General features: G+C 41.6%; 1 protein-coding gene across 4 annotated transcripts in view; it reads right to left on the bottom strand.

The window, feature by feature from the left end:
• LOC146754902 (receptor-type tyrosine-protein phosphatase T-like) overlaps positions 1-23085 on the bottom strand; it is a 254945-nt gene that overhangs the window by 35451 nt on the left and 196409 nt on the right. For 2 of the 4 annotated variants that reach the window (XM_085526642.1, XM_085526645.1), the window contains one exon: positions 19145-19954. In XM_085526642.1, coding sequence (XP_085382768.1) covers positions 19599-19954 — 356 coding nt within the window. In that variant the 3' untranslated portion in view covers positions 19145-19598. Of the gene's footprint in view, positions 1-15361; positions 19020-19144; positions 19955-23085 lie in introns of those variants that run through there. The other 2 variants (XM_085526644.1, XM_085526643.1) reach the window with 2 other exon arrangements.

Below are 23085 nucleotides of genomic sequence, written 5' to 3'. Positions count from 1 at the left end.
GCTCCTACAATTGCAGTACCTAAAATAAACAAAAAAACACTATGCAAAGCAGCATTGCTAATCCTTGTTTTACAGATGGGAAAATGAAATGAACTCTTTATTTCCCCAGTGACTTCCAGGTCCTTTCAGGCTTTCCAACAACTCAGCCTTCCAGCTGAACCAACCCTACAAAACATCCAGTGCTTACAGGCAAAGAAACCAAGTCACAAAGACAGCAAGGACACTTTCTGCCCCTTCAGTCCATTAGAGATAGCACTTGGCAGTGGTCCCAGGGCAGGTAAAACAAACTGAGAGGTCCTCCCCGCACTGCAAGCTTCCAAAAGACTATTTAGATATACCTGTGTTCATCCTGCTCTTGTACCTCACATCACCACCAACATCCTGTACCCCTAGAAGGGCAGATTCTTTGCCCCATGTATCTGGCAATCCCTTCTGCACTCCCTGTTCTGAGGTTGTAAGAGAAAAAGAGATTATGAGTGTCATCACTGAGCCCCAGCACTGCACCAATACACAACATGTGCTTCAGTCTTGCACCAATGACTGTGCCGTCCTGCCAAGATGGCCATGGAAACATGTTAAAACAAGAAACACTTCCCTATCCCAAACCAGCATCATCTTCAAGCTCTTGGAGAAAGAACTCAGCTCCAGACTGGTTTAATCTTAATTTTCAGTAGTTTGAAATGCCCAAGTTTGGGAGCTCAAACAAACTTCCCTAAAAGTGACAAATGCTCTCCATTAGTGAAGTGCTATTGCCTCCTCCATGGCCAGTCTGTAATGATGGCCTGTGCAGGGCTGTTCAAGGTCAGGGATCTATTGCTCTGCTAAATATTAATCATGCTGATTTCAGTCATAAAATATGAGGCTATTGAATCCTCATCCATGTGCTTATACATACTGGGTACTTGCCTGCTCAGCAAAACCATCACCAGCCCAGCAGTGATTTTTCTTTCATAATGGTAACATTATGGAGTCTCCAAGGTGACAGAGAACCTATGGCTGGGGACTTCCCTTGCCCCATGATTTTTCACATCACCCTGCAGAGCTTTGAGCGCATGATAAAAGTTCACCCAAAGAAATCTCAGTCTAGACTGTACATGAGCTATCCACCCTGACAAACGCTTGCTGTAACAGATAGCACAATGTCTTTCTTTTTTTGTCTTTTCTTTTGTCAGGGATTCCTTTCTGTTATTATAATCTTTTATCAGCTTTCATTCTCAGTTGTCCACTTTGATTTAAGGTACATCTTTCTCTAGACCAACGAGGGAGCACGAAGCGGGCATATCAAAGATGAAGCCTTATTTACTTGGGAAATGCCAGCTTTGAAGATCTCTTTTTCCCTTAAATGAAGTCTTTCAAAGTCCAGTGTCTGCAATTCCCCACTGAGTAAAATCACTACACTTCTCATGCTGCTGCTTTTTGGTAGTTTGTGATACATCTGGGAGCTCTGGCAATTTATAAACGTGGCATAATAGAGTTAACACAAAATGCTGTTACCTCAGAGTTAAAAACACAATAAAGTTACATGAAGAACAGCGTAAAGAAGGTATTTGCAGAAAGAGTTCTCCATCAGTTCTGCATGCAGCAAGGCCTTTGTTCATAGCACCCATGGGAGAACAGCTGGCTTTTGCAGAACAACAATCCCCTCACAGGGTGACCTTAAAGTCGCATTTTTTCCCCTGTTCTCCTGAATCCTTGACTAAAAGTCCTCTGGTCCTTGATTTAGTTTGCAGCTTCCTCATCCTTCCCCCCCCACCACCAACACCAGCCAATAGCTGGTGCAGCAACATTAAAAATCAAGAGTAACACACTCCTGGTCAGAAGGCAGAATTTGTTGAATAAGTGGAACAGTAAATGAAAAGTGTCAGTTAAAGGACAAGAGAAGCTGTTCTATAACCCAGTAAGGGTTGTGATGAAGAGGGATAAAAGCCAAAGAGGGAAAAAAGCCAATCCTGACGTCATTCGGGTTGGGGGAAACCTTTGCAAGTCATCTGGTCCAACAACTCCACATCCAAAACAGAATTTCAAAGTTACATTCAACTTCAAAATTCAACAGATATATTCTTCTGATCCTCTCCCTGTGCATCAAAAGGATGATTTCACTGTGTTCTCTCTATTACAGTTCACATAACAGCTACAGCAATCAGACACCATTCCCCTCCAGACCCACGTTTTCAGGTGGAACAAACTCATTTTAACTTCTCCTAGAAAGGCCTGGGCTGGAAAGGACCTCAAAGAGCATCCAGTTCCAACAATCACCTACCAAATGATTCAAGTTCTAATCTTTTTCATAGAATTGTTCTTGCTGCACTCCAAAAGCTTCTCGGACTGTTCATATCCTGCCATGCTGCCCTCCCAGCAGATGTTGGGGTTATTGAAGTTCAGCATGGGAATGGTACTTCCAAGAGGGTCTGTGGGCTTTCACAAGACCCCACAAACAGGCTTCATACCTCAAGTCCTGCCAGTCCACAGCTCTGTGTTACCACCATTGACCTGAAAGCAGCCGCACAGCCAGTTCATCCCCATCAAAACTACACTAGCACAAATAAGTGATCTTCATTTCACAAGCATCAAACATTGTAGTGAAAAGAGAGTAGTTGTATTTTACTATCAAAGAAAAAAAATATATATAGCAAAAAAATCACCATACTGAACATATGTTGCTTATGATCTTGGATAGGGAGAAATCTCTCAACGCCCTTCTCATTCCTTGATGTCAGAGAGCTTGCCAGGTTCTCCTTCTTCCCATTCACACCAGAGGTTGGTTTTGTGGGTTTTTCTTTTAGCTGAAATATACTGTATGAAGTTTTGACAGCCTTGACAGCATCGTGTGTCATCCAAAGCTTTCCAGCACAAGCAAGAAAAAAATAGAAATGAAAAGTGAGTATAATTTCATGACTCACTAAGGGACAATTTGTGTGAGAGTCTGCACAGTGCTTTTGGTTAACTCATCAAGATTTTACACCAAAACAAAGCTCCCGTGACTCTACCCTGCTCTCAAAAAAGCAGGTAGGGTCCCCGCATCATTTTTGACAGCTCTCCCTTAAAAACGGAAAGAATCGCCTTGCAAATAGAATTCATCCCTGGAGGACATTAAACCCTGTTAATTTCAGTGGCCTTTATTCTTTATTTGACATCTCAGTTGCCTTGCTAGCAGTGTGGAATCAAGGCTTGATGCCTACTTTGCTGCTCAGCTCACCATGCAAAGAGCAGGTGGCAAATCTATGGATAGAATACTGAAACACAAAGCAAGTCCACAGCATTAATGCTGGAACCACGTTATATGATTTTACACAGACAGGTTTTCCAGATTGTGACCGACTGGGAGATGCAGAATTTCATCACATATCTCAGAAGCACCAAAAGTGTTCGGTTAAATCCATTGCTGATGTGTGGCTATTTCAGTCCATGACTCTACGGTGATGTGCACCTGTTAAATACATGCAATCAAACACTAGCTATGTAAATGAATGCTGTCAGATTGAGTACAGGCATTAGGAAGAGATTAAGAAGTCTCTTCAGGAAACTAGTAAATTAACTAATATTGAACAGAGTATCAGGTGCCTCATTAAGAATGTAGAGCAACGTTCCACTGTATTTCCTTTCACTAACTTCTAAATTTAACAATACACTCAACAATTCAAATTCTCTCATTAAACAACTCACAGTAACATGCAATCTGCATTACAGATGTCCAACTCTGCTTTCAGATATGTGCCAACAGGACTCTAGTATGCTGGGCAAAAGTCTAGCCAAAGTTTATCTCAAAAGGTTTTATCCCCATTTCCAGTGGAAGTCCAATTTCCAGTTAAGGTCAATAGAACAAGGCTTCCCTGAATGTGAAAGACAGAAGATAAAATCAAGAAAACCACGCACCAGCAAAGCATGAAGAATTACGTGTCCATCACACTAAACTGTGAGCAACGCTGAGCCCATTGAGACCTGGGTCATCTGCATTTCTGAAACCACCAAGATTTCTAGTACATCCAACAGACTCAGCATACATGTGCTGCTTGCAAGGCCACATCTGTGACAGAAAAACCAACAGCACACAGCATCAAGAAGTCTCAGCAGTTTTCTAGAGCCTGGGATTCTCCCCGGAGTGCTCCTGAAATGCCCACCCCAAACACACACTAAACCTCTGTCCTTACTGAAGGCTGTAAGGTCTACATCACTTGATTTGCACCAAAACCTCAGGGAGCCGAGTCTCAAGGAACCACACACACTTTTTATCTCTTTGAAAAGATAGATGGTGAAATAGATACTGAGTGGCAGAACTTGCAGGCTTGTTCTGCTGGAGGGCTGAGAGCAGTGCTGCTGACAGGGCAGTCCCAGCCCAGTCCAAAAGGAAGGACAGCACAGCCTCACCCCTGGCCATGTGCATGGAGCAGAAACTTCGCAGGTATAGAACTACAAGTGACAATCTTGCTCCTCCCCTGGTGAAAACTCTAGTTGAAACTACAGAAGATCATCTTTGCCTTTAAAAAGATTAAAAAGTAATAGCAGCTAACGAGTTCCTGCAGCATTCTATGCTGTCTAGTATTAACCAAGCACAATGTAAAAACGTTGATTCTCGATAAAGCTACAGAAAGCAACAACCATCAGGCAAACTATTCCGTAAAACCCACAAATCCTTCACGACTCGATGTGTTTAATAACAGTACTTCACTCAATGAATAACACACAACAATGACTCCACTAATATAACAATTACTTTTTTTGCTTCCCAACTATCTGCCACTACATAAAGTAGAATTTGGATCTATTATTATTATTAATTTTATTATCTTTTTTTTTTTTTTTTTTTTTTTACAATTACCATTTTTTTCCTCTATTTAGAAACAAATGTAATTACTTCAGCTAGAGAAGACAGAATTACTTCTGCAGCACAGTCAAAACATGCATCAACACTCATTTTCTGTAATTATTTCACAAGCGCTCTGTCTGGCATCATTCTCACATGAAAAGAGTTTTCAGAAGGGCCTTTGGCTACTTGATGCACGGCGCACAATCACAGGCACAGCTGAAGAATGAAAGGAAAAGAGAGGTTCTCGCCATTCATTTAACCTTCTCTTTTGGTGTCTGCCTTGAAACGAGAAGTAACTTCAGAGAACAAGATGAATCTCTTCATCCCCTCTCTTTCCCGCTGTACTTGACAAACAGAAGAGTTGCCAATCTCTTCTATGACCGAGAGGTGTCAAAACTGGGATATAAATACATACTGTGTGCCCATGTTTCACTTCGTAGTAATTTATTATTGGAGCACCTTGAAAAGTGTGTTGTCATTAACCTTAACTTTTTGAAATGATCATTTGTCAAGGTTGTTGTCTAGACAGAAAAAATCCAGCTCCCAAATCCCAGGCGAATCAGCGCACCCTAGAATGTCCATACTTAAAACAGTTGCGGAGCTGAACATAACGAGTAGAAACAAACATGGTTTAGAGTAACCTTCAGAAGACAAGAATAAGGCACATCATCGCGTTCACTAAAAGCCAGTAGCATGAGCAGGGCAGTGAGCATCGCCAGCTGAATGCCTGGATTAGCTGGAGCTTTGTTTCTGCTGCACATTGCAAGGAGTGGAAGCTGAGGATTGGAGGAACAAAGCAGGCAAGAGGAGACAGGCTGATCTTGACAGCCAGATTCTTCTCCTCTCTCATCAGTCTTAAGCTAAAATAAAATGTGACACGAGCATGACAAAAGGCTATTCCCTTCCCACTAGCTTCCTAAAGAAAAGATATGCAGGAAGTCCTATGTATTCTTCTAGCCTCCGCTCACGCAAATTCATCCCCTTCTGACACCCACAGCCTGACAACTCCTGCCATGAGCTTTTTTGAATTAAAAAAAAAAAAAGTTATTTTAAATTCAAATATGGTGACACAGTTATTTTTATACTCCTCTGCACTTCTAAGACAAACTTCCTCCAGGTCTCTTCCCAAATAGGTGCTCTGAGGCATGGATGAGTGAACTGTGCACTCTGCTTCCTCTCTCCATTCATTTTATTGCCAATAGCCGTCAGCATCACAGCAAAACACATTAAACGAAAGGGCTGAGGAGTCAAGAGTGGGTCCAACCTGAAGAAAGAACAGTTCCAAGAAAGTGCCGCAGCAGTGCATCATGCTAATAAGTAATGAAAGCAACGAGGAAGCTTCAGGTTTCAGCAGTACTAAGCTCAGATCATTGCGAGATTAGCGTTCATTTGGCAGGGAAAAAATTAAACTTCTAAAGATAAATCTGTAGAATCACAGACGATTTGTAAAACGGTGTCAAACAGTTTGCTATATATTTAAGGGATATTCAATGCAGCGAACAATCGTAAGATCTCCAATCCAGATAACAAGGCGGAACAGAATCTGGATGTTTCAAGAACCAAAGATGAATTTTAATGACTTAGGAGAAAATTGAGAAGGGAAATTGCCTTTCAAATCTTCTTCCACAGCAGTTAACGCTTCAAACTGCCAGTGACTGCACCAGATGAAACCTCATTTTGTCTCATCTCAGGATAGCAGAAACAGTAACCGAGAACCCAGAGCTGAAACCTCATTTACCACAGACTTGTTTATTTCTGTATTTAGAACCTAAACTAGATCACTTATTTTCACTAAAACTATTTTTTGTATGGCATGCAGGGACAGGAAGGAAGCTGCTCCATTTGCTGTTTGGATGTCAGAGGCTGTGTTTGAAGAGCAGAGGAAGGCCACAGCCTGCTGGCCCTGCAACGAGTCCCATCCAGGGAGCAAGGAAAAGGACTCTTAATGCACTTCATATATTACACTATACACTATATATATATACACTATTAACGCTCAATGCTACAGACTCACTGAATGGGCTACAGGCCAGAAAGAAATTGATCAAACATTTGCAAGCTACTGATAGATACTTACAGATATTATATACAGAAAATTGCTCCTTGGTACTGATTCACACAGAAAGTTAAATAGAAAATTTCTTACTTTCCCCGTTAAATATTAAGCTTAACATCCCTACAATGGAAATGTTTTGTTGCTCATGGGGTTGAAAGGGATTCAAGATATCATTGAGTCCAGTCCCTGCTACAGCAGTTCCCTACAATAGGTCACACAGATGGGCATCCAGCCAGGCCTCGAATAACTCCATAGGAGACTCCCCAACCTTTGTGGGCAGCCTGCCGCAGCACTTCATCACCCTTACATAAAGAAGTTCTTCCACACGTTAGTACTGGACTTTCTATGTTCAACATTAAGGAGGCCATCGCTCCCCGTCCTATTGCTACACAACACCAAGAAGAGCTTGGCCCCATCCATTCGACAGAACACCAACCAAACACCAGTATTTAGACTTGGGTAGAATTAGAAGATTCTTCCTCTTTTGTGCAGCCTCAGCGACACTAAAAACAACAGAAGCCTTCAGTCTTCAAGTTTTGTCACAGAAATGGCTGCTCACCCACTTTTTGTGCGTGCACATTCAAGGATGGAGAAGGGCACAAAGTGCATCCATCCAGTTGCCAAAGTCTGATGCAATTCAATGATGCTCTTACCACATTTCACATCTCCTTCTACATTTATTAGTATTACATCAGTATTTTGGAGCCCTGGGTCCAGTTCAGGTTCCCACTGCACAAAAAGACAGGACTGCAGTTTCTACTGAGCACTTCTATGCACACAGACAACATGCATCAATACAACACACCGCAGGAGCATGATGTCTCCAGCTTCTGTTATTACAAAGGATACTCTATATGGTATCAAATAATGAGATCTTCCACAAAGCTGCTACTAAGCAAGTGACATTGCTTAGATGTTTAATTGCCACACATTTTATTCAGAGGTTTTTTGCCTTTCCCCACACAGATAATTTTTAAAATTTAGGTTCTCGGGCAATTTGACCTGGAGTTATAAAACCGTATCTAAGGAATGTTATAAGAGTTTGATTATTTGAAAACGTGGTGTTTTCCAGTGACATGCAAGGCCCTAAGGAGCTTAAATATAACCCAAAGGCTTTGCAGATGACACAGTATGAGGGATGAAAAACCCCCATTCCGTGATGCTTCATCCTCCTAGGACAATACCTGGAATTCACGCACTACCCACCTGACACAGCAGTCAAAGCAAGGAGGCACTCGAGAGCTGAAAGCTGGCACAGTGCTTAAAGAAAGCAGAGATCTGAGACTGTGCTTGGAGGGAGGAGAAGGTGAGCTCTTATTCCCGTGAGGATGAAGCATCAGCTCAACTCTGAAATTTAAAAATACTTCTTTTTCAGCGGAAGGAAAAGAGATAATAAAATTTAAAGAAAATAATGGAAACAGAAGCAAGAGATGTTAATGTGAAAGCTGAGCAGCACTCAGCCCAGCACTGCTGTATCTGCAGTAAACTCAACAGCATTCCAGACATCACTGCTCTTCTCCACTAAATTCAGCACTGCATATTAATACCATAATAGCTCTGTATATATATAAAAAATAAATATACATTGGTATAATGCAATGCAAAGGCTGCCAAGAAGCTGTGCTGTTCTGAAGCTTCATGTCAAACCTCCCCTTATAAATGTCTCTCTAGTATGGTACATCTTGACACCCATATGTTGTCTCAGCAGTGTAGGAAACGTAAAGCTTTGCAGATCACACTGACTGGCACAGTTCCTGAGCTCCCACGCTTCCTTTCAAGCAGACAACATACTACACAGAATAAGGCTCCCTAGATAGTCTAGGATAATATTTTAGTGTAAGTAGAGCTAAAATTATTGCAAGCTACATGACTTGGCAATTAGCATTGCAAGAAGCCCAGGAAGCTCAAAGGAATTGTTTGAGTTAATTGCGACCAGGTAAAGAGCAGTGCAGCAAAGATGCTCCTGGTGCTCTACAGAGACAGCAGGAGCAAATACCAGACCCTCTGCCATCAGCCCTGCAGTGCAAACAAATAGCACAGTCCCGGGGCAGCACATCCCACCACCTGCTGACTCTTTTGGGGCTGGACTCGAGGACAAACAGGCAGCAGAACCAACAAAGCAGTTTTTAGAAGCCTGCCCCCCAACTTGCCTTCTAGACAGAAAAGCTGTTGGTTTTACCACTGTGGAAATGTATTCAGTCTTGAAGTGGAGCAATGCAGAAGAGAGGATGCATGTAGATGGCAGCCTGGAGGCACAGCTCAATGCCTGTGGTTTTTGCATGGAGAACAAAACATCCATTTATGACTGTTAAATACACATGAAAGCATAAGCAAAAAGAAGGTTTAAAAACAAAAACCAGACCAGTTTTCCTGAGGTTGTTGGATGCAGGGAGTGGCGAATCAGATAGATGGTTTCTGACTCCAAAATTTTCAAGCTCTTTGGACCAATGGTACTAGAACTGTCATAAAAATCACAAAAGCAAAGCAGAAAGGGTTTTTAAGGATAGACCTGTCAACACAATCTGGGAATCGCTCAGCTTTGCTGCCCAGAATCCGATCACGTTGTTGTTCCTTCCATGCTCTGAATACACAAGAAGGCAACCTGCAGCTGTGTGAAGGGTGCCCAGAGCATCTCACACTGTCCTTGTGCTCTCAGGAGGGAACAGATGGACGGCTGCAGGCTACAATTTGCTATTTTTCAGCCTGACTCCTTTGAGAAAGACCAATTGAAAGGAAATGCTGAAGGTGATACACCACCAGTGCCCCAGTCCTTAACCCAGGGGACAACCCAAGGTAGGATTTTTTTTCATAAACCCTTTAAGGTATTTAGGTTTCAAAGCTGTCAACACATTCAAGTACATTATCTGAGGCAATGGCATTTCATGAATCCCATGCAGCTGCCATGCAAAGTATGGCCATTTTTGTCCTGCAATGGAGAATACTGGAGATTTCTTCATGATGTTTATGAAGTCTGTCACTCAGGCAGCAGTTTAATCATGCCTTCTTGGATATATCTTTTTCCCCCTTAACCCCAGGGAGGATAACCTGGTTTTATTTACCTGAAATGGAAAATATATGGTCAAACAGATGTTGGTATAAGGGGGTAACTGTTAAGGTTTGCTGACAACTGGAAAGGTCTGAGCAATCAAACTGTCAATGGTTAAACAGATAAAAGTGACCGTGCCAAGTGGGACAGCTAACTGAAGACAGGCACTCCAGCAGAGAGAAAACCATCACCGAGTGCAGGCAAGCTGTTTGCAGGGACCGGAGGGCATCGATTCCAGGCATGTAAGAGAAAACTCAAGTCTGATTTCAGAAATCAGAGATAGAAGAAAATATTATTTGAAAGGAAAGGTTGAATTAGATGAAAGCTTCACAGGCAGGAATTTGTTTAGAATTGAGGCAGAGACAGAGACAGGAGAAAACAAAAATGCATACGGATGTCTAAATCTCCATATTCTTATAGCAGCAATTGCTTGAGATTTCTTTTATAAAACCCTGTCACAAGCACTTCCAATGATGGGCCATTCCCAACGAAATAGCTGGAAGCCCTGAATTCCCCCAGCTGGTGGTTCAGAGGAATCCCCCACCTCCAATACAGACTGCCCAGGGCAGAGCTTCGGCCACAGCACCAGGTTTGGAGTGTCCAGGTCACAGACCTGTTCCTGGATGGCAGTGACAAAGAGTGCCTGCCCCACAGCTGTTGGGCCCTGCTTCCCAGAGCACGGCTGCTGCTTTGGCTTGAAATACAAATGCATAGTTCTACATCTCAGATGCAACACCAGAAACCTCTGGTGTCTCCCGCAAGCTGAGCTGTAGCATCATGCTGCTCTAACGTTAATCTTCCTATTACTCCTGTGAGGAAACAAAATACATAATATATCTATAACGTGAATAGCATAATGCCTCATAATCCGTTCTATCTCACTGTTTATATGATTCCATATGTACTTCTGTGGATACTGCCGCTTCCAGATCTGAAACTGAGGAATCAATGCAGCAATTATGGACAAAGAAATGCAGAATTATACACAGGGTTATTTTTCATGCTGTGAATGAAGGCAAGTGCATTGCAAAAACAAAATTCATTATCCATTCTTTAAAATAATTATTTTCATGAAGCCAAAGTATTCTTTAGGATATTTAAATGCAGATTCAATCCAACACCTACCAACTTCACCCAGCATTTTTCTTATGCAAAAACTTCCAACATGTGCACAATTGCACATACGCCAATATTTATGGTGGCCACACAAACTGCAAGTCAAACACCACCGAGATATTTTGCTAGACAAACTAAGTTTCACTGCACATATGCAGACTGACTTTACATTTGTTCATTCCACTGTCATCCGTGTCATCTACAGTTAAGACTCAGGTATGTTCTGTGTTTTTATAACTCCTATTACTTTAACTTTCTCTTGCCACATGCATAGGAAAACAAGATCCAAGGATCTCAGGGTTACTGGAGGATCACATGGCTTAAGGATGAACGCGAGGAGAACATTCTTCATTTTTAATTACTGTCTCTGAGTGAAATGATTGAGAAAATTTCAGGTGAACGTAAATATTTTGTAGCAAACGGCTCCAATCAGAAGGAAAAACAACATCAAAAAAAACCACAACAACCCTTTTCATGCACAAAGAAACTCAGCACTGAAGTGATTCAGCTCAGAACACACACATCCCCAGAAAACAGCCTGTGATTTGAAACCAATTTTTAGAGTGTTTTTCAGTACAGTGAGAATATCCCCCCACTGCTTTCATTTTAGGTTCTTCCATTGCACTTTTGGAAACGTACCCTTTGCTTAACACATCTAAGCAATCATTGAATGGTAGAATTGCTCAGGTTGAAAAGACCTTAAAGATTATCAAGTCCAACCATAACCTAACCGTACTATCCCAAATCTTAACAACCCTCCACTAAATCATGTCCCCGAGTACCACATCCAAATGGTTTTTAAACACATCCAGGGATGGTGACTCAACCACCTCCGTGGGGAGCCTATTGCAGTGTTTAACAGCTCTTTCTGTAAAGAAGTTTTTCCTGATATCCAACCTAAACAATGCAGTGCCTTCCCCTCTTTCAACAAGTGCTTGCTTTTAAAACCTCCTTGTTCTACTCCCAAGGGACCCCCAGTGTCCCAAAGAAAAGGCAGCAACAACAGGGTGATGCTGCTGATGCCCCCAGCCCCCAGGTGCAGCCCTGCAATACAAGGAACTGCCTGCAGCCTGAGATTGCACCCCTGCTGTGCTGCAGCAGTGCAGGAGCTTTGGGAGATTCAGCTCCTGATAGGCTGTAACATGCTGTACTGCTTGCTCACCTGTTTGCACAGAATGCAATTCCAGCTCTTTTACACTGAGGTTATTTGCTTCTGTGGGAAAAGAAGTAAATATTTGCTCTGCTGTGCCAGCTGGATCAAGGGAAAGCTATATATTGCACAAACCTTTGAGAGGAGGTAGGAAGAAGGCAGGTATTTGCAGTACACATGCACAGCACAAACTGAAACCAGCAGTGACTGAAAACCACTTTGGAACAAGCAGGAGCACAGGCAGCGCACAGAGGGCTGAGTTTAACTCTGTGGGTTTTAGGCCAGGTCAAAATTCAGCTTTCATGTCTGTGTTTCATGTTCTCTTCATTGAAATTAGGGTGATTTAGAAGGAAGACAATAACCTGTGGAGGACTGAGTATCCACGCTCACAATGATCACAGCACATACAGTATTTGGTACCTGAGATTGCCTTTGGTGCAGCGTTCATTGCCTTGTAGCTGATGTCCTGTTTCTTTGCCTCACTCCCTTCTCTGTTAAAAATAACTCAGTACTAACAACTTACCTATTACAAGCATTGCTAAACCAAACGTACCTTAAAAATTCCACGTTGGACAAATAGATCACTCTAAGACTTCATCTCCAAAGTGATGGACTTCCTCGATAAATAGCCTTCCTTGATAAATAATCTTTCAAGCTCACCAAATATGTTTCTTCACCCTTCCTTTACTCACAAATCAGCTTCTGGAGATCTGGATATATTCAAGGACTCCTTCCCTCCTGCATTATTCTTCATTTTCTAGTAAATGCTGGAAAAATTTTCCAAGTGCCACAGGGAGAAATCTGTTATGTTAAGGTTTCAGAGTTTGTTATTTTGGCACTTGTGGTTCTCCACGTAAATCCCTTTCCAATGGTTTCTGCACCAAGATTTTAGTTTAATACTTGAAGGATTATTGGCAGCTAAGGGGAGGATTTGTGGATGTTGAATGAAGTACATTGTAATAACAACTGTCAGGCTGATTATGATGCTCAGGCCTGTACGCCTCTCCAGCAGCATCTGAATACTTTGATATGGTCACAGCTATGGCCTACATGAAAATGTCTAGAGTCAAAAAACAGTCTACTACTAAACATGCTTTAGAAGCACAGCTTTTATTAAATCACAATAAAAAGCTTTTATAAGCTAAAAGCTTATAGATTAAGTTTAAAGGAGGTGAAAGCATTCCCTTTCACTTACTTTGAGCTCAGTGGAATAACAAAGAATTAAGATGGCAGCAAAGCTTCCGTCTCCTATCAATCCCATGGCAAACAAACTGCACCACAATCCAAAGACTGTGGAGCTCGGGGTCTTTGCTTCTCCACCTGCAAAATGCAAACTGAGATACAGAGGGATTCTGGCACCCTCTGAGGAGGGAGGACAAGTCTAGCTCATTCCTGGCTTTGTCATATTCAGATGCCATAAAGTAATGGATCATAGAAGCATCCACGAACAAAAGAGGGGCTAAAAACCCATGCAAACAGACAAACCCACAACGAACTTTCAAGCTCAACCAGGGTGAGATCCAAATGAAAATGAAAAGTATTTATGAAGGTGAACTCACACACCAGCACATAAAAGGCTCTGTACTCTCATACTCCACCTGCTGGCTCTCCTCAGTAGGGATCAGTTGTATTTCTATGTTCAGTTTGGGTTTTCTACTTCTTTTTTCCCCGCTTCTCTCATAAGCTGTGCACCATCCCAGCTGATAGGGGTAAGCTGGAGAGCACTGGGCAGGAAGCCACACTCACCTTAATATTTCAACATCCAGTGGGGAAAAAGTAAAAGGGTAAAATATTCACGGCAATGTAAAACAATTGACAATGTATGGAACAAAACACTTTCTAAATGTTTCACAAATATTTCAGGGTTAAAAGAGTAAAGCGAGGCTAAAGATGCAGTGTTCTATTCAGTTCAGCCCCTACCTTGCTTTTGTGTTACATGCTGGAGCTTCTAAAAAAGCCAATTAAAGTGCCTTTTATTCTATGAAATGTTTAAAATTGGGCACTTTTGGTATACAAACCCTAAGCATCTGTTATTATTTGGGTGCTTTTTCATGCAGACTCGCGTACATCAAAATGAAAAGGCATTTATTTTTCAGCTGCCTTTAGAAAAGCAGAAAGAGAAGCGTAAGCAGGAAGCAGCGTTAGTCCCAGGACAAAGGTAGGTTCATGACTACACAAACACAGAGCTTCATGAATGCTTTGCAAGTGTGGGGTCTGTCATTTCACAATGTGAACTGTATAGAGAGGAAAAACAGCCTCCTCTCTTGGGTCACTCCCCAGTGGAAGCTCAGTGCTTCCCACAGGCACAGCAGGAACACACACAGTGTTCTCCGTTCCAGTTTCCTCTCACTAACTGGGCTTTTCACTCTCGTATAAAGCAACATCTGGAAATGATCATCTCATCGCACCCTCAAAAAGGCAGAGAAGCAGTAATAATATGGTAATAAGGGATGAAATTTTACGAGAGATGGCACTTAACTGAAGACTAAAAGACACCATGCAATTTCCATAAATTGCTTTTAGCAGGGGACTGAGTGACAATCAGGAAAAAAAACCACAACCCCACTCCCGGCCCTTTTTTTTTTGTGCAAATCATGGGCCCGACTTTCAACTGGTGTAAAATGGTGATGTTGGTACAGCAGTTCTGGTTGCACACAAACCCCTGAATACCATTTTGTGCAATGGCACTTTTAGGATCGTGTGGTGAAGAGACCCTCAAATCGAGGATGCTAAAATGAAGCTGCGAAAGCAAAGCGGAAAGAAGCCATCAGCGCGCCAAATATCCGCTTGTTTTGTTGCTCTCCCTACTTTAAGTGAGCTTAAAAAGGAGAATCGAGCCATTATCTCCCCCCTCTGCATTTCCGCCTCTTCAGATCTGTCAGTTCAGGGTGAAACCCAGATGGGACTTGAGAGACAAGGAATATCAAGAGCGTCCCAACACAGCTGGCATGGAAACAGGTGCCAGGTAGGTTCTGTTCCTTTGGGAAAGAGATGCTGTCCCATCCCCAGCAAGATCTCCTCCTCTTACCATGAAAGCCTCATGCCTTTCTGAAAGGCTGGCCAGCCAGCCCACTCAGAATATGGTGCTATATTCATTCTGTAGTGCTATATTCAAACACCACTGTAGAAAGTCATTAGATTTAACACCAATGGCACCAAGCAGAAACAGGGGGATGTGGAAATGAATAAATAGACTTCAGACTAATAAATAAAAATAACCACTTCAGGATAACAAACTGCCTTTGCAGATAAAATGAAATAAATCCCTAGAATTTAAATCCATCATGAGCAAAATCCCACTGGAAAAAAACCTCCAGACCAAAACCCTATCATGACTGCTTCTACATTCATGAAAGTATTTATGCAGACTAAGATAAGGGTAGTCAATCCACACGCCTTGGGACAAAAGCTGATCTCCTGCAGGATCAGGATAAAGAAATTTCCTCACCACATGTGTCCTGATTCAGGGCAAAAGGAGACACGCTTTGCTAGGCTCGGGAGCTGCTAGAAGCAAGCCTTAGATCTGTGCCATGCTGATGAACTCCCACAGTAAATCCCAGCTTCTCCTCTGCACACTATCATTTCCCAATGCACTGAATGTACTGCCTGAACTTTGGCTGGGCTTCTCAAGCCTATCCACATAACCTGTCATACTCCAATCTGGCTCTTCAAGAGTCCTGTACTGTGAAGCATCCTGCTTCTCATTTCACCATTTAATTACACCCCTTCCTGCTCCCAGATTCTTTCTGTTCCTTGTAAGTCATCACCTTGTTACAGCTCAGACAACACAGTTGGTTGATGGCATTTTCCTCAGTTCCTTTCTAGTGTCCATAACTCCTAGTTACATACAATCAATCCTCTGTTCTCTGAAAGGTGTCACTTTGCTTTGACCACACTTCCACAGCTGGTGCATCTCTAACCTGGTATTGGCAGCTCCTCCAAGAGACACCTTTTGCCTGGGACACCCCTGGCACCAGCAGCACAAAGACAAAACAGAAACAACTTCTTCCTATGGAACTCAGCTCTTCAAACTGACACCATGTCTGCACTGTCCAGGAGGTCTGAATGTACCTATTATGGGCTACAAGAAATTAAAACCTGACAGATGAGGAAATTGCTCCACTCCAGCACGTCGACAGCCACAAAATGCATGTCATCAGGAAACACTACGCCCTTTCTTGCTGTTATTTAAAGGATAGATGCTGTTCTTCTGCTCCCCAAAAATTAGGAAGTGAGGAGGGAAAAAGGAGAAACCAAGAAACGTGCGTTATCTATTGAATCAATTAGACAGAGAAAGTCATCATCTCTCGTAAAAGGACATAAGCCATTAAGATGAAGTCCCTATTTTTCAATAACACCATCAGACTGTTTCCAAGCACCAACTGGGGATCAAGAAAAAGGAATATCATATTTCCTAAGTCTATTCTTATCTCTCCAGCTGCCATGCCAAAGGCTATTGAGGTGGAATGAAAGCAGAGTTTCAATCATCAACAAAACGCTGCAGCTCACGGACAGAGTCGCTCAAACAGGTACAAGTCCCACAGGCTTTGTGGGATCCACATATCAAAACACAGATGTAAGATTGTGCCATCCTCAGCAGCTCACCTGCAGGGCTCTGTGGCTCTTGGGAACAGAAGCTATCAAGAGAAGAACAACTCATTTCATTGTGCTATACAAGCCTTTTTTTTGGGGAATATAGCAAAAACCAAACACGAACGGAACATGTGCCACTGAGCCTTGTGCCTTGTCTAGTGCAGTAAGAATAGAAAGTCCCTTACAACATTTACCAATAAAAACAGACAAGAAACATAAGTAAGTAACCCCAAATGTTATTTTCCAACATCAACAGGTAACGTTTCCCATTTAAGGGGAGTTATCACCTTAAAGGTAAATACAAAATGTTTTTGAAACTGTAAAAACTCAGTGTTTACCATGAACAGATGCTTTGGTTGCTCAGTTCACTCAGAAGATGGTGCTGAGCTGAACAGATCATTACTGGGAGCTGTGTTCAGACATATTATTTTGACCCTATTATCCCTTCCCTATTATTTTTGGGGGGAAAACAACCTAACATTTGATATCATCCTTTCCTCTAACTGCTCCTCAACCCTGTGTCTGGTTTTAACCTCCAACAGTCTTTCTCTTGTTCTCTTGTCTCTTCCCTGTGACTGCCAATGCACTGCCAGACCATTTAACCTTCTCATACCCCAAGTCAGGACCTATCACAGCCTATGGAAACAAACTACAAACAAAAATAATCATTTATTTGCAAGGGCAGGGTTTGCCCTTTCCCTGCATCTGGCTTTTTCCTGGAAGAAAGCAAGGTAGGACTTACTTCTCAGTATCATTTCTAAATATCAAATATAAATGAAGTCCTGCAATACCATCCTGTGTGAAAGCAAAAGCTCCACCAGTGGGATAAAAAAAGAAATTATAAAAAATTATATACATTATATATATTATATATAAGTTATAAAAAATAAGATATTATCTAGTTTAATAAAAACTTTGTATTATTTCTGTTTATTTAAAGCAAGACTCATTACAAACAACATAAAACAGGACCATTTCACCACTTACTGATGACATACAAATGTGTGGGAGTTTGGTACTTCCCTCCCTGCTAAGAAAACACAATGACAAAAGAAAATAATGGGCTGAAAAAAAAGTGGAACTGCTCATCACTGAACTATTTAGAAAACAACAACTCTCTTTCAATTGATGTCATTCATTGGGTGCTGTAAGGAAAACCAAGGAGGTAGCGCTGCTTTCTTCATTCAGTACATTTCTGAAAGCCTTTACTATGAAAATTTTGTATAATTATACCAGAAATAGGTTATTTTGTAGTCCTGCCACCACATATGAAAATCAGGAAATACCACATGTTTTCTTGTCTATCATTTCAGTTAGCCCTTTCTAGAAGGCATACATCTTCAGACAGTAGGGAGGTCTCTTCCTTCGAGTCCATAAAGATCGCTACAAGTTCCCCCACCCAGTGCCCTAAACAAAACATAAATGCCACCATCATCAGCCTTAACAAGCTCTAAATTGCAACATATATTAACAGAATGACCTTCTCCAGTAAGATTTTCATTAGCAAACTAGGACGGAAAACAGCAAGTAGCACCACTTAGCCAATTTTAATAGATTATCTACATCATCCTTTATGACATCAGTTGATAATCAGAGCAAGAAATTGAGCAATTTGGGTTCCTGTACAAGCCGTCATAATGCACAAAGTTAACCACTTTTTTTTTTAATCCTGTATTACCTAGAAAGTATTACCAGACAGGCTTGCAAGTTTGGCTGTCGCAGAAAGTTGGCCTGCAAAGCTGCAAGAAACCCAACCTCAGCATGTCATAATTCCACATGGAGATGCACTGTGCCAGGTTATTTCTGCTGAAGGTTAGAAAATTTGACACCGACGTGACCACAACACTAGTGAATGAGGACAGCTGGAAGCACAGCACATGCCATTTCCCAAAGAGGCCAGCAGAACATCCATACCACTGAAGTAAAGCCTCCAAACATCTGTCTTCTGCCAATGTATAAGTGCTGAATATAGCAAACACCCAACTGCCAAATCCTTATGCTAAAGTTTCCTTTCTATTTTTTTTACCAATCAAAACTTCTCAAAGAGACTCCAGATGTTCACTGCTGTATAAGCCACACAAAAAGCAAAGGCAGTAGGGATGTGCCCCCAGCTCTGCCCTGCACTCTCAACCTGCCAGGCTTCTTTGGCAAAGGAAGAGGATGATGCTAGGGATACTTATGCTGTGAGAGACAGTGAGGAGCACTATTCTTGATTTCCATTAGTGATCCATTTATGAAAATGGGATGAATATACCTGAAACATGAAGAATGTGATCCTTTAATTTTAACTGATAAGTCCAAAATGCTTTAGAAAGATTTTTCATAACCTTGGATCAAAACTGATCTGTTCCAATATGAAAAGCAAAAAGGAAGACACTGTGCAGTGTTCAAATAGGTTTCTTTGTCAGAAGGTAGAGGAACAATCAGCACAATCAAATAGAATACAGAAATATATTCTAACAATTCAATGCTTACCGCTTATCCCTGTTGCACAGAATAGCCAACACTGAACTGCTTCTACTTAAGAAGAACACATATTTTGCTATAAACTTGCAGGGTGAAAATGTGATAATAGTCAAGTCCTAAGATCTATTTGCCTACTGGAGAATCAGTTGAAAAGCTCTCGTTTGCTTGTCCGTTTCAACAGAAAGCAGACATACCCTGTGGAAGAAAGTCTTGCAAGCAAACACACTGCATGAATAAAAACAACACTCTCAAACACTTGTCCATGGATAAAAAGTCAAAATATGCCTACAGCATATCAAAATCCATAAAGTTCATTCAGATCTCCAAAGAAGCACATCTACAAGAAGGACAGGTAAAGTCCTGTCTGTTAATGCATCAGTAAGCAAACCAAAACATCCATGCAGTACTGGAAAGCAGCAGAAACACTACCTGCACATTTTGTCCTTGTTGTGAGTGGTGGTCCAGGTGGTCCCGTGCCTCCTTCTCCAGGGCGAGTCAGCAGCACTCTGATCTCATACTCCACATCTGGATCCAGATGCCACAGTTTGTAATTGGGAGAGTCCACAATGTGGGTTTCTGCCCAGTTCCCAGTGGTCGTCCGATACTCCACCTCTTTCAGTATGATGGGCCCGTCTCCGATGATGGAGTTGGCGTTGGGTTTGATCCACAGGTAGGTGGCTCCGACAGCCAGCAGCTCAGGAGGAGCAATAGGAGTTGGGGGTTCTGTAGACAAAAAGAAATCATGAGAGGCCTGAGGCCTTCCACTATGTACCTGTAAAGCAAGTCTGCCCCCAGTCCATTGTTAGTTATTGAATTTTTCCTGTTATTTACCAAATCTTTCATTTGGAATATTCTTTTTATGAAAGTATTTATTGCTTTACAGAAATAAAACAATAAAAAGGCACTATATTTGTTTTGAAGTTATTGCCCCTTGCACTGCTGTATTAATGCAACTGGTAGCATTACCAATGCAGAAACACCACTTCAAAAAATACAGTGCTTACAAAGCAACTTCTGCTGAAAATATAAAGCACAACAGTCATACATTTAAAAGAACAGAAGGTTTGTACTTATTTCCTCCTTTACGCATACACATACTGGCAGTCAATAGAACATAGGAGGAGGAAAAGAAGTCTTAAATAACACAGATTGAGCACACCTGTGTAGTGCTTAAAATGACACAACTAGCAAAGAGCAGAAAACTCAAATCACTTGTTCATTCTGAAGTTTTATAGAGGCAAACATACATGAAAAATAGGACAGATTTGCAGTGAAAGCACTGGCTATTTGTCTGAGAAGGTACTGCAGTTACAAACACTGGGGATCTTTCAGTGGTCCTGCACTCCAGGCACCACTAAAACTGACTGAGAGCTTTGATAGCTCAGAGCTAAAAAAATCAAAGGCACCAAGGATTGACTGTGAACTTGCTTAATTTCATGAGCAGAAGTACCCAAATAAAGTCTGTGTGAGACTTGGAAGAGTGCCCAGATGTCTGAGAAGCATCACGAGGAACTCAGCCACTGAATATAACCTCTGTGATAGAAAAGCAAAGACAAGCACTGATATCTCAGCAGCACCTTGTGACAAAAGCCACTGATGGTCTCCTGAGCCCTGCCTGCCTGATCATCCCCCTCTGTTGGAAATAACACCTGGGTATTGGAAGCCACATGAATAGCATATGCTTTGTGGTTTTGAAAACCCGAGCTGAACTGTGCAAGATTATGAGCAATTTCATTAATTTCATTTAGCTTTTGCTCTGCCACACTCTAATGCAGTTTGCCTTCAGCCCAGAGGACACAAAACCTATTCTCTTGTGAAAACAAGGCAACGAAAAGGACATTTCTCTCTGAGAAAAAAAGAAACCTATGAATGTTACATCACGACATTAATTTTAGAGCCCTATGGGAATTACTCTGCAACTCCCACAGCTGATTCCTCACTGAGCACAGAAAACAGCAAGAGGGCAGAACCACGGGAATGGGGAAGAAAGGAGATGGAGCAACACGGGATGGAGGACCAGAGCACTTTCCCCTCTGGAGAAGTTTTGCAGGTTAACATCTGCTGAGTGAAGAGAAACAAATATACAGAAACCAGCGTAAATACAAAAGTACCAACTAAAACGTTACCTAATTCACCTCCTCTGGCTATCTAATCACAATCAGCTATGCAGTAAAGTTATTTCTCTAAAAATAAAATAATTAGTTTTCAAGAAATGCATGTTGATACATTATCATTAAAAATCACATCATTATAAATCTTAAATTGTTTATTGCTTTTTTCTTGGTGCAAGAGCATTAAAAGATGGACTCACTGATTTTTATTCCCAGTGCAAAAAATGACATCTTGCAAAGTCACATTACAGCTGAGCACAAGACAAATGAAATATTAAGCATCATTCTCCTGAGCTGGTGATGCTTCAACAACAGCATGATCCAGGTTACTCTGGGATTTGATTGCCAGTTAGAACAGATTTATGGGCCTGAGTTTAATTAATAGAACAGTTTGTCCTGCTAACCAGACATTAAAGTCTTGTCTAGCAAGTTTAGAAACTAATATTGCCAAAGCAATTTAAATTAAGATGGCATCCAGCATTACTTCCCTGCCTACTTCAGGACAGATCTAAACCACCTCCCCTCCACCTCTGCCAAAACAGGGTTTCCATTTTCATCTACCCCTTCATTTTTGTCTCTCTAATAACATTAGAGGAAGAGATGTTGCAGAATAATGGAATATTAGGAGTTGAAACTGTTGTTCTCATTTTCCAAACAGAAGGAGCAAAGATGAGCAGATGTAATTGCAATTTTTCAAGACTCAGTAACACCTCACTGCACATAATGGGCTCTTTCCTACTGGCACCAACTGGACAGGAAGCTACTTTTCAATATCACTCTTTGCCAAACTATTGCAAGTGATCTTAACTAGTTATTCACTATTTAGCACAACTAGAACATAAACCAGGACCTTTTTTTTGGCCATTATAACTAAACTCACTTGTCAGTTACAGATGACCAGCCTCATGCTAACAGCTTCCTTTTGTAATTAAAACCTTTCTGCAACCTCGATTAACAGGGAAACAGATTGGGTCTGTACACATGTAATTGCAATCAGCAGTATTTTAATCATCATTTGATCCATCCAGCCCATATTTTATATAGCAAGCTTTGTCCACCATGTTGCTCCCTTTCAGCCTTTATCCCTCTTCCTGCAGACACTGCAGGGAAGAGCACACCTGGAACTGGGCTGCTGCAACTGGGACGGCATCTAGCCTGAATGCCAGTCCCAGGATGGACACAAAAATGAGGGTTCAAGAAAAGAAAAGACATAGTACAAGCCCCAAATAGTTACTGAACATGCACAGATTTTACCCTGCACACAAAGTAGTTCCAATTATGCAGTCAGTGATGGAATTCAGGGTGTACTCTTCTGCCCTCCATAAGAAGAGAAATACTTCACATACAGCACCCATTTTACTCTTGGACAACCGCTTCTGGGTATCTCTACCCTTCTACTGGAATACTTCTCTACCTGACAATTCTAAGCAATTGCTTTAATTGAGCTCAAAAGGCTCCAAAATGAGGGAGAGAAAAGAGGATGAACCGAGTGCTCCGTGACAAAGCACTGGATGCAGCATGGGTGAAAAAGCTTGAAATGAGAACAGAGTTTATGTTCTATACTTAGTTTTCCAGTTATCTGTATAGTTCAGTGGTAAAACACTGTAAAGTGGACCAAAAGATGGAGAAAGTCAATAGAAGACTGCTAAGCTCTGTCCGTTGAGATCAATCGCGAAGGAAAACGGTATTATAGAAGACAAATTATTTGCTGGAGACACCTTCAACACGCTACTTTTTTTCTCT

Source organism: Coturnix japonica, chromosome 37, assembly GCF_054131305.1.
Source record: "Coturnix japonica strain WE chromosome 37, WE-NBRP24, whole genome shotgun sequence".
Taxonomy (NCBI): Eukaryota; Metazoa; Chordata; class Aves; order Galliformes; family Phasianidae; genus Coturnix; species Coturnix japonica.
Note: the sequence above shows the minus strand (reverse complement) of the source record. Positions and strands in the feature narration are given on the sequence as shown.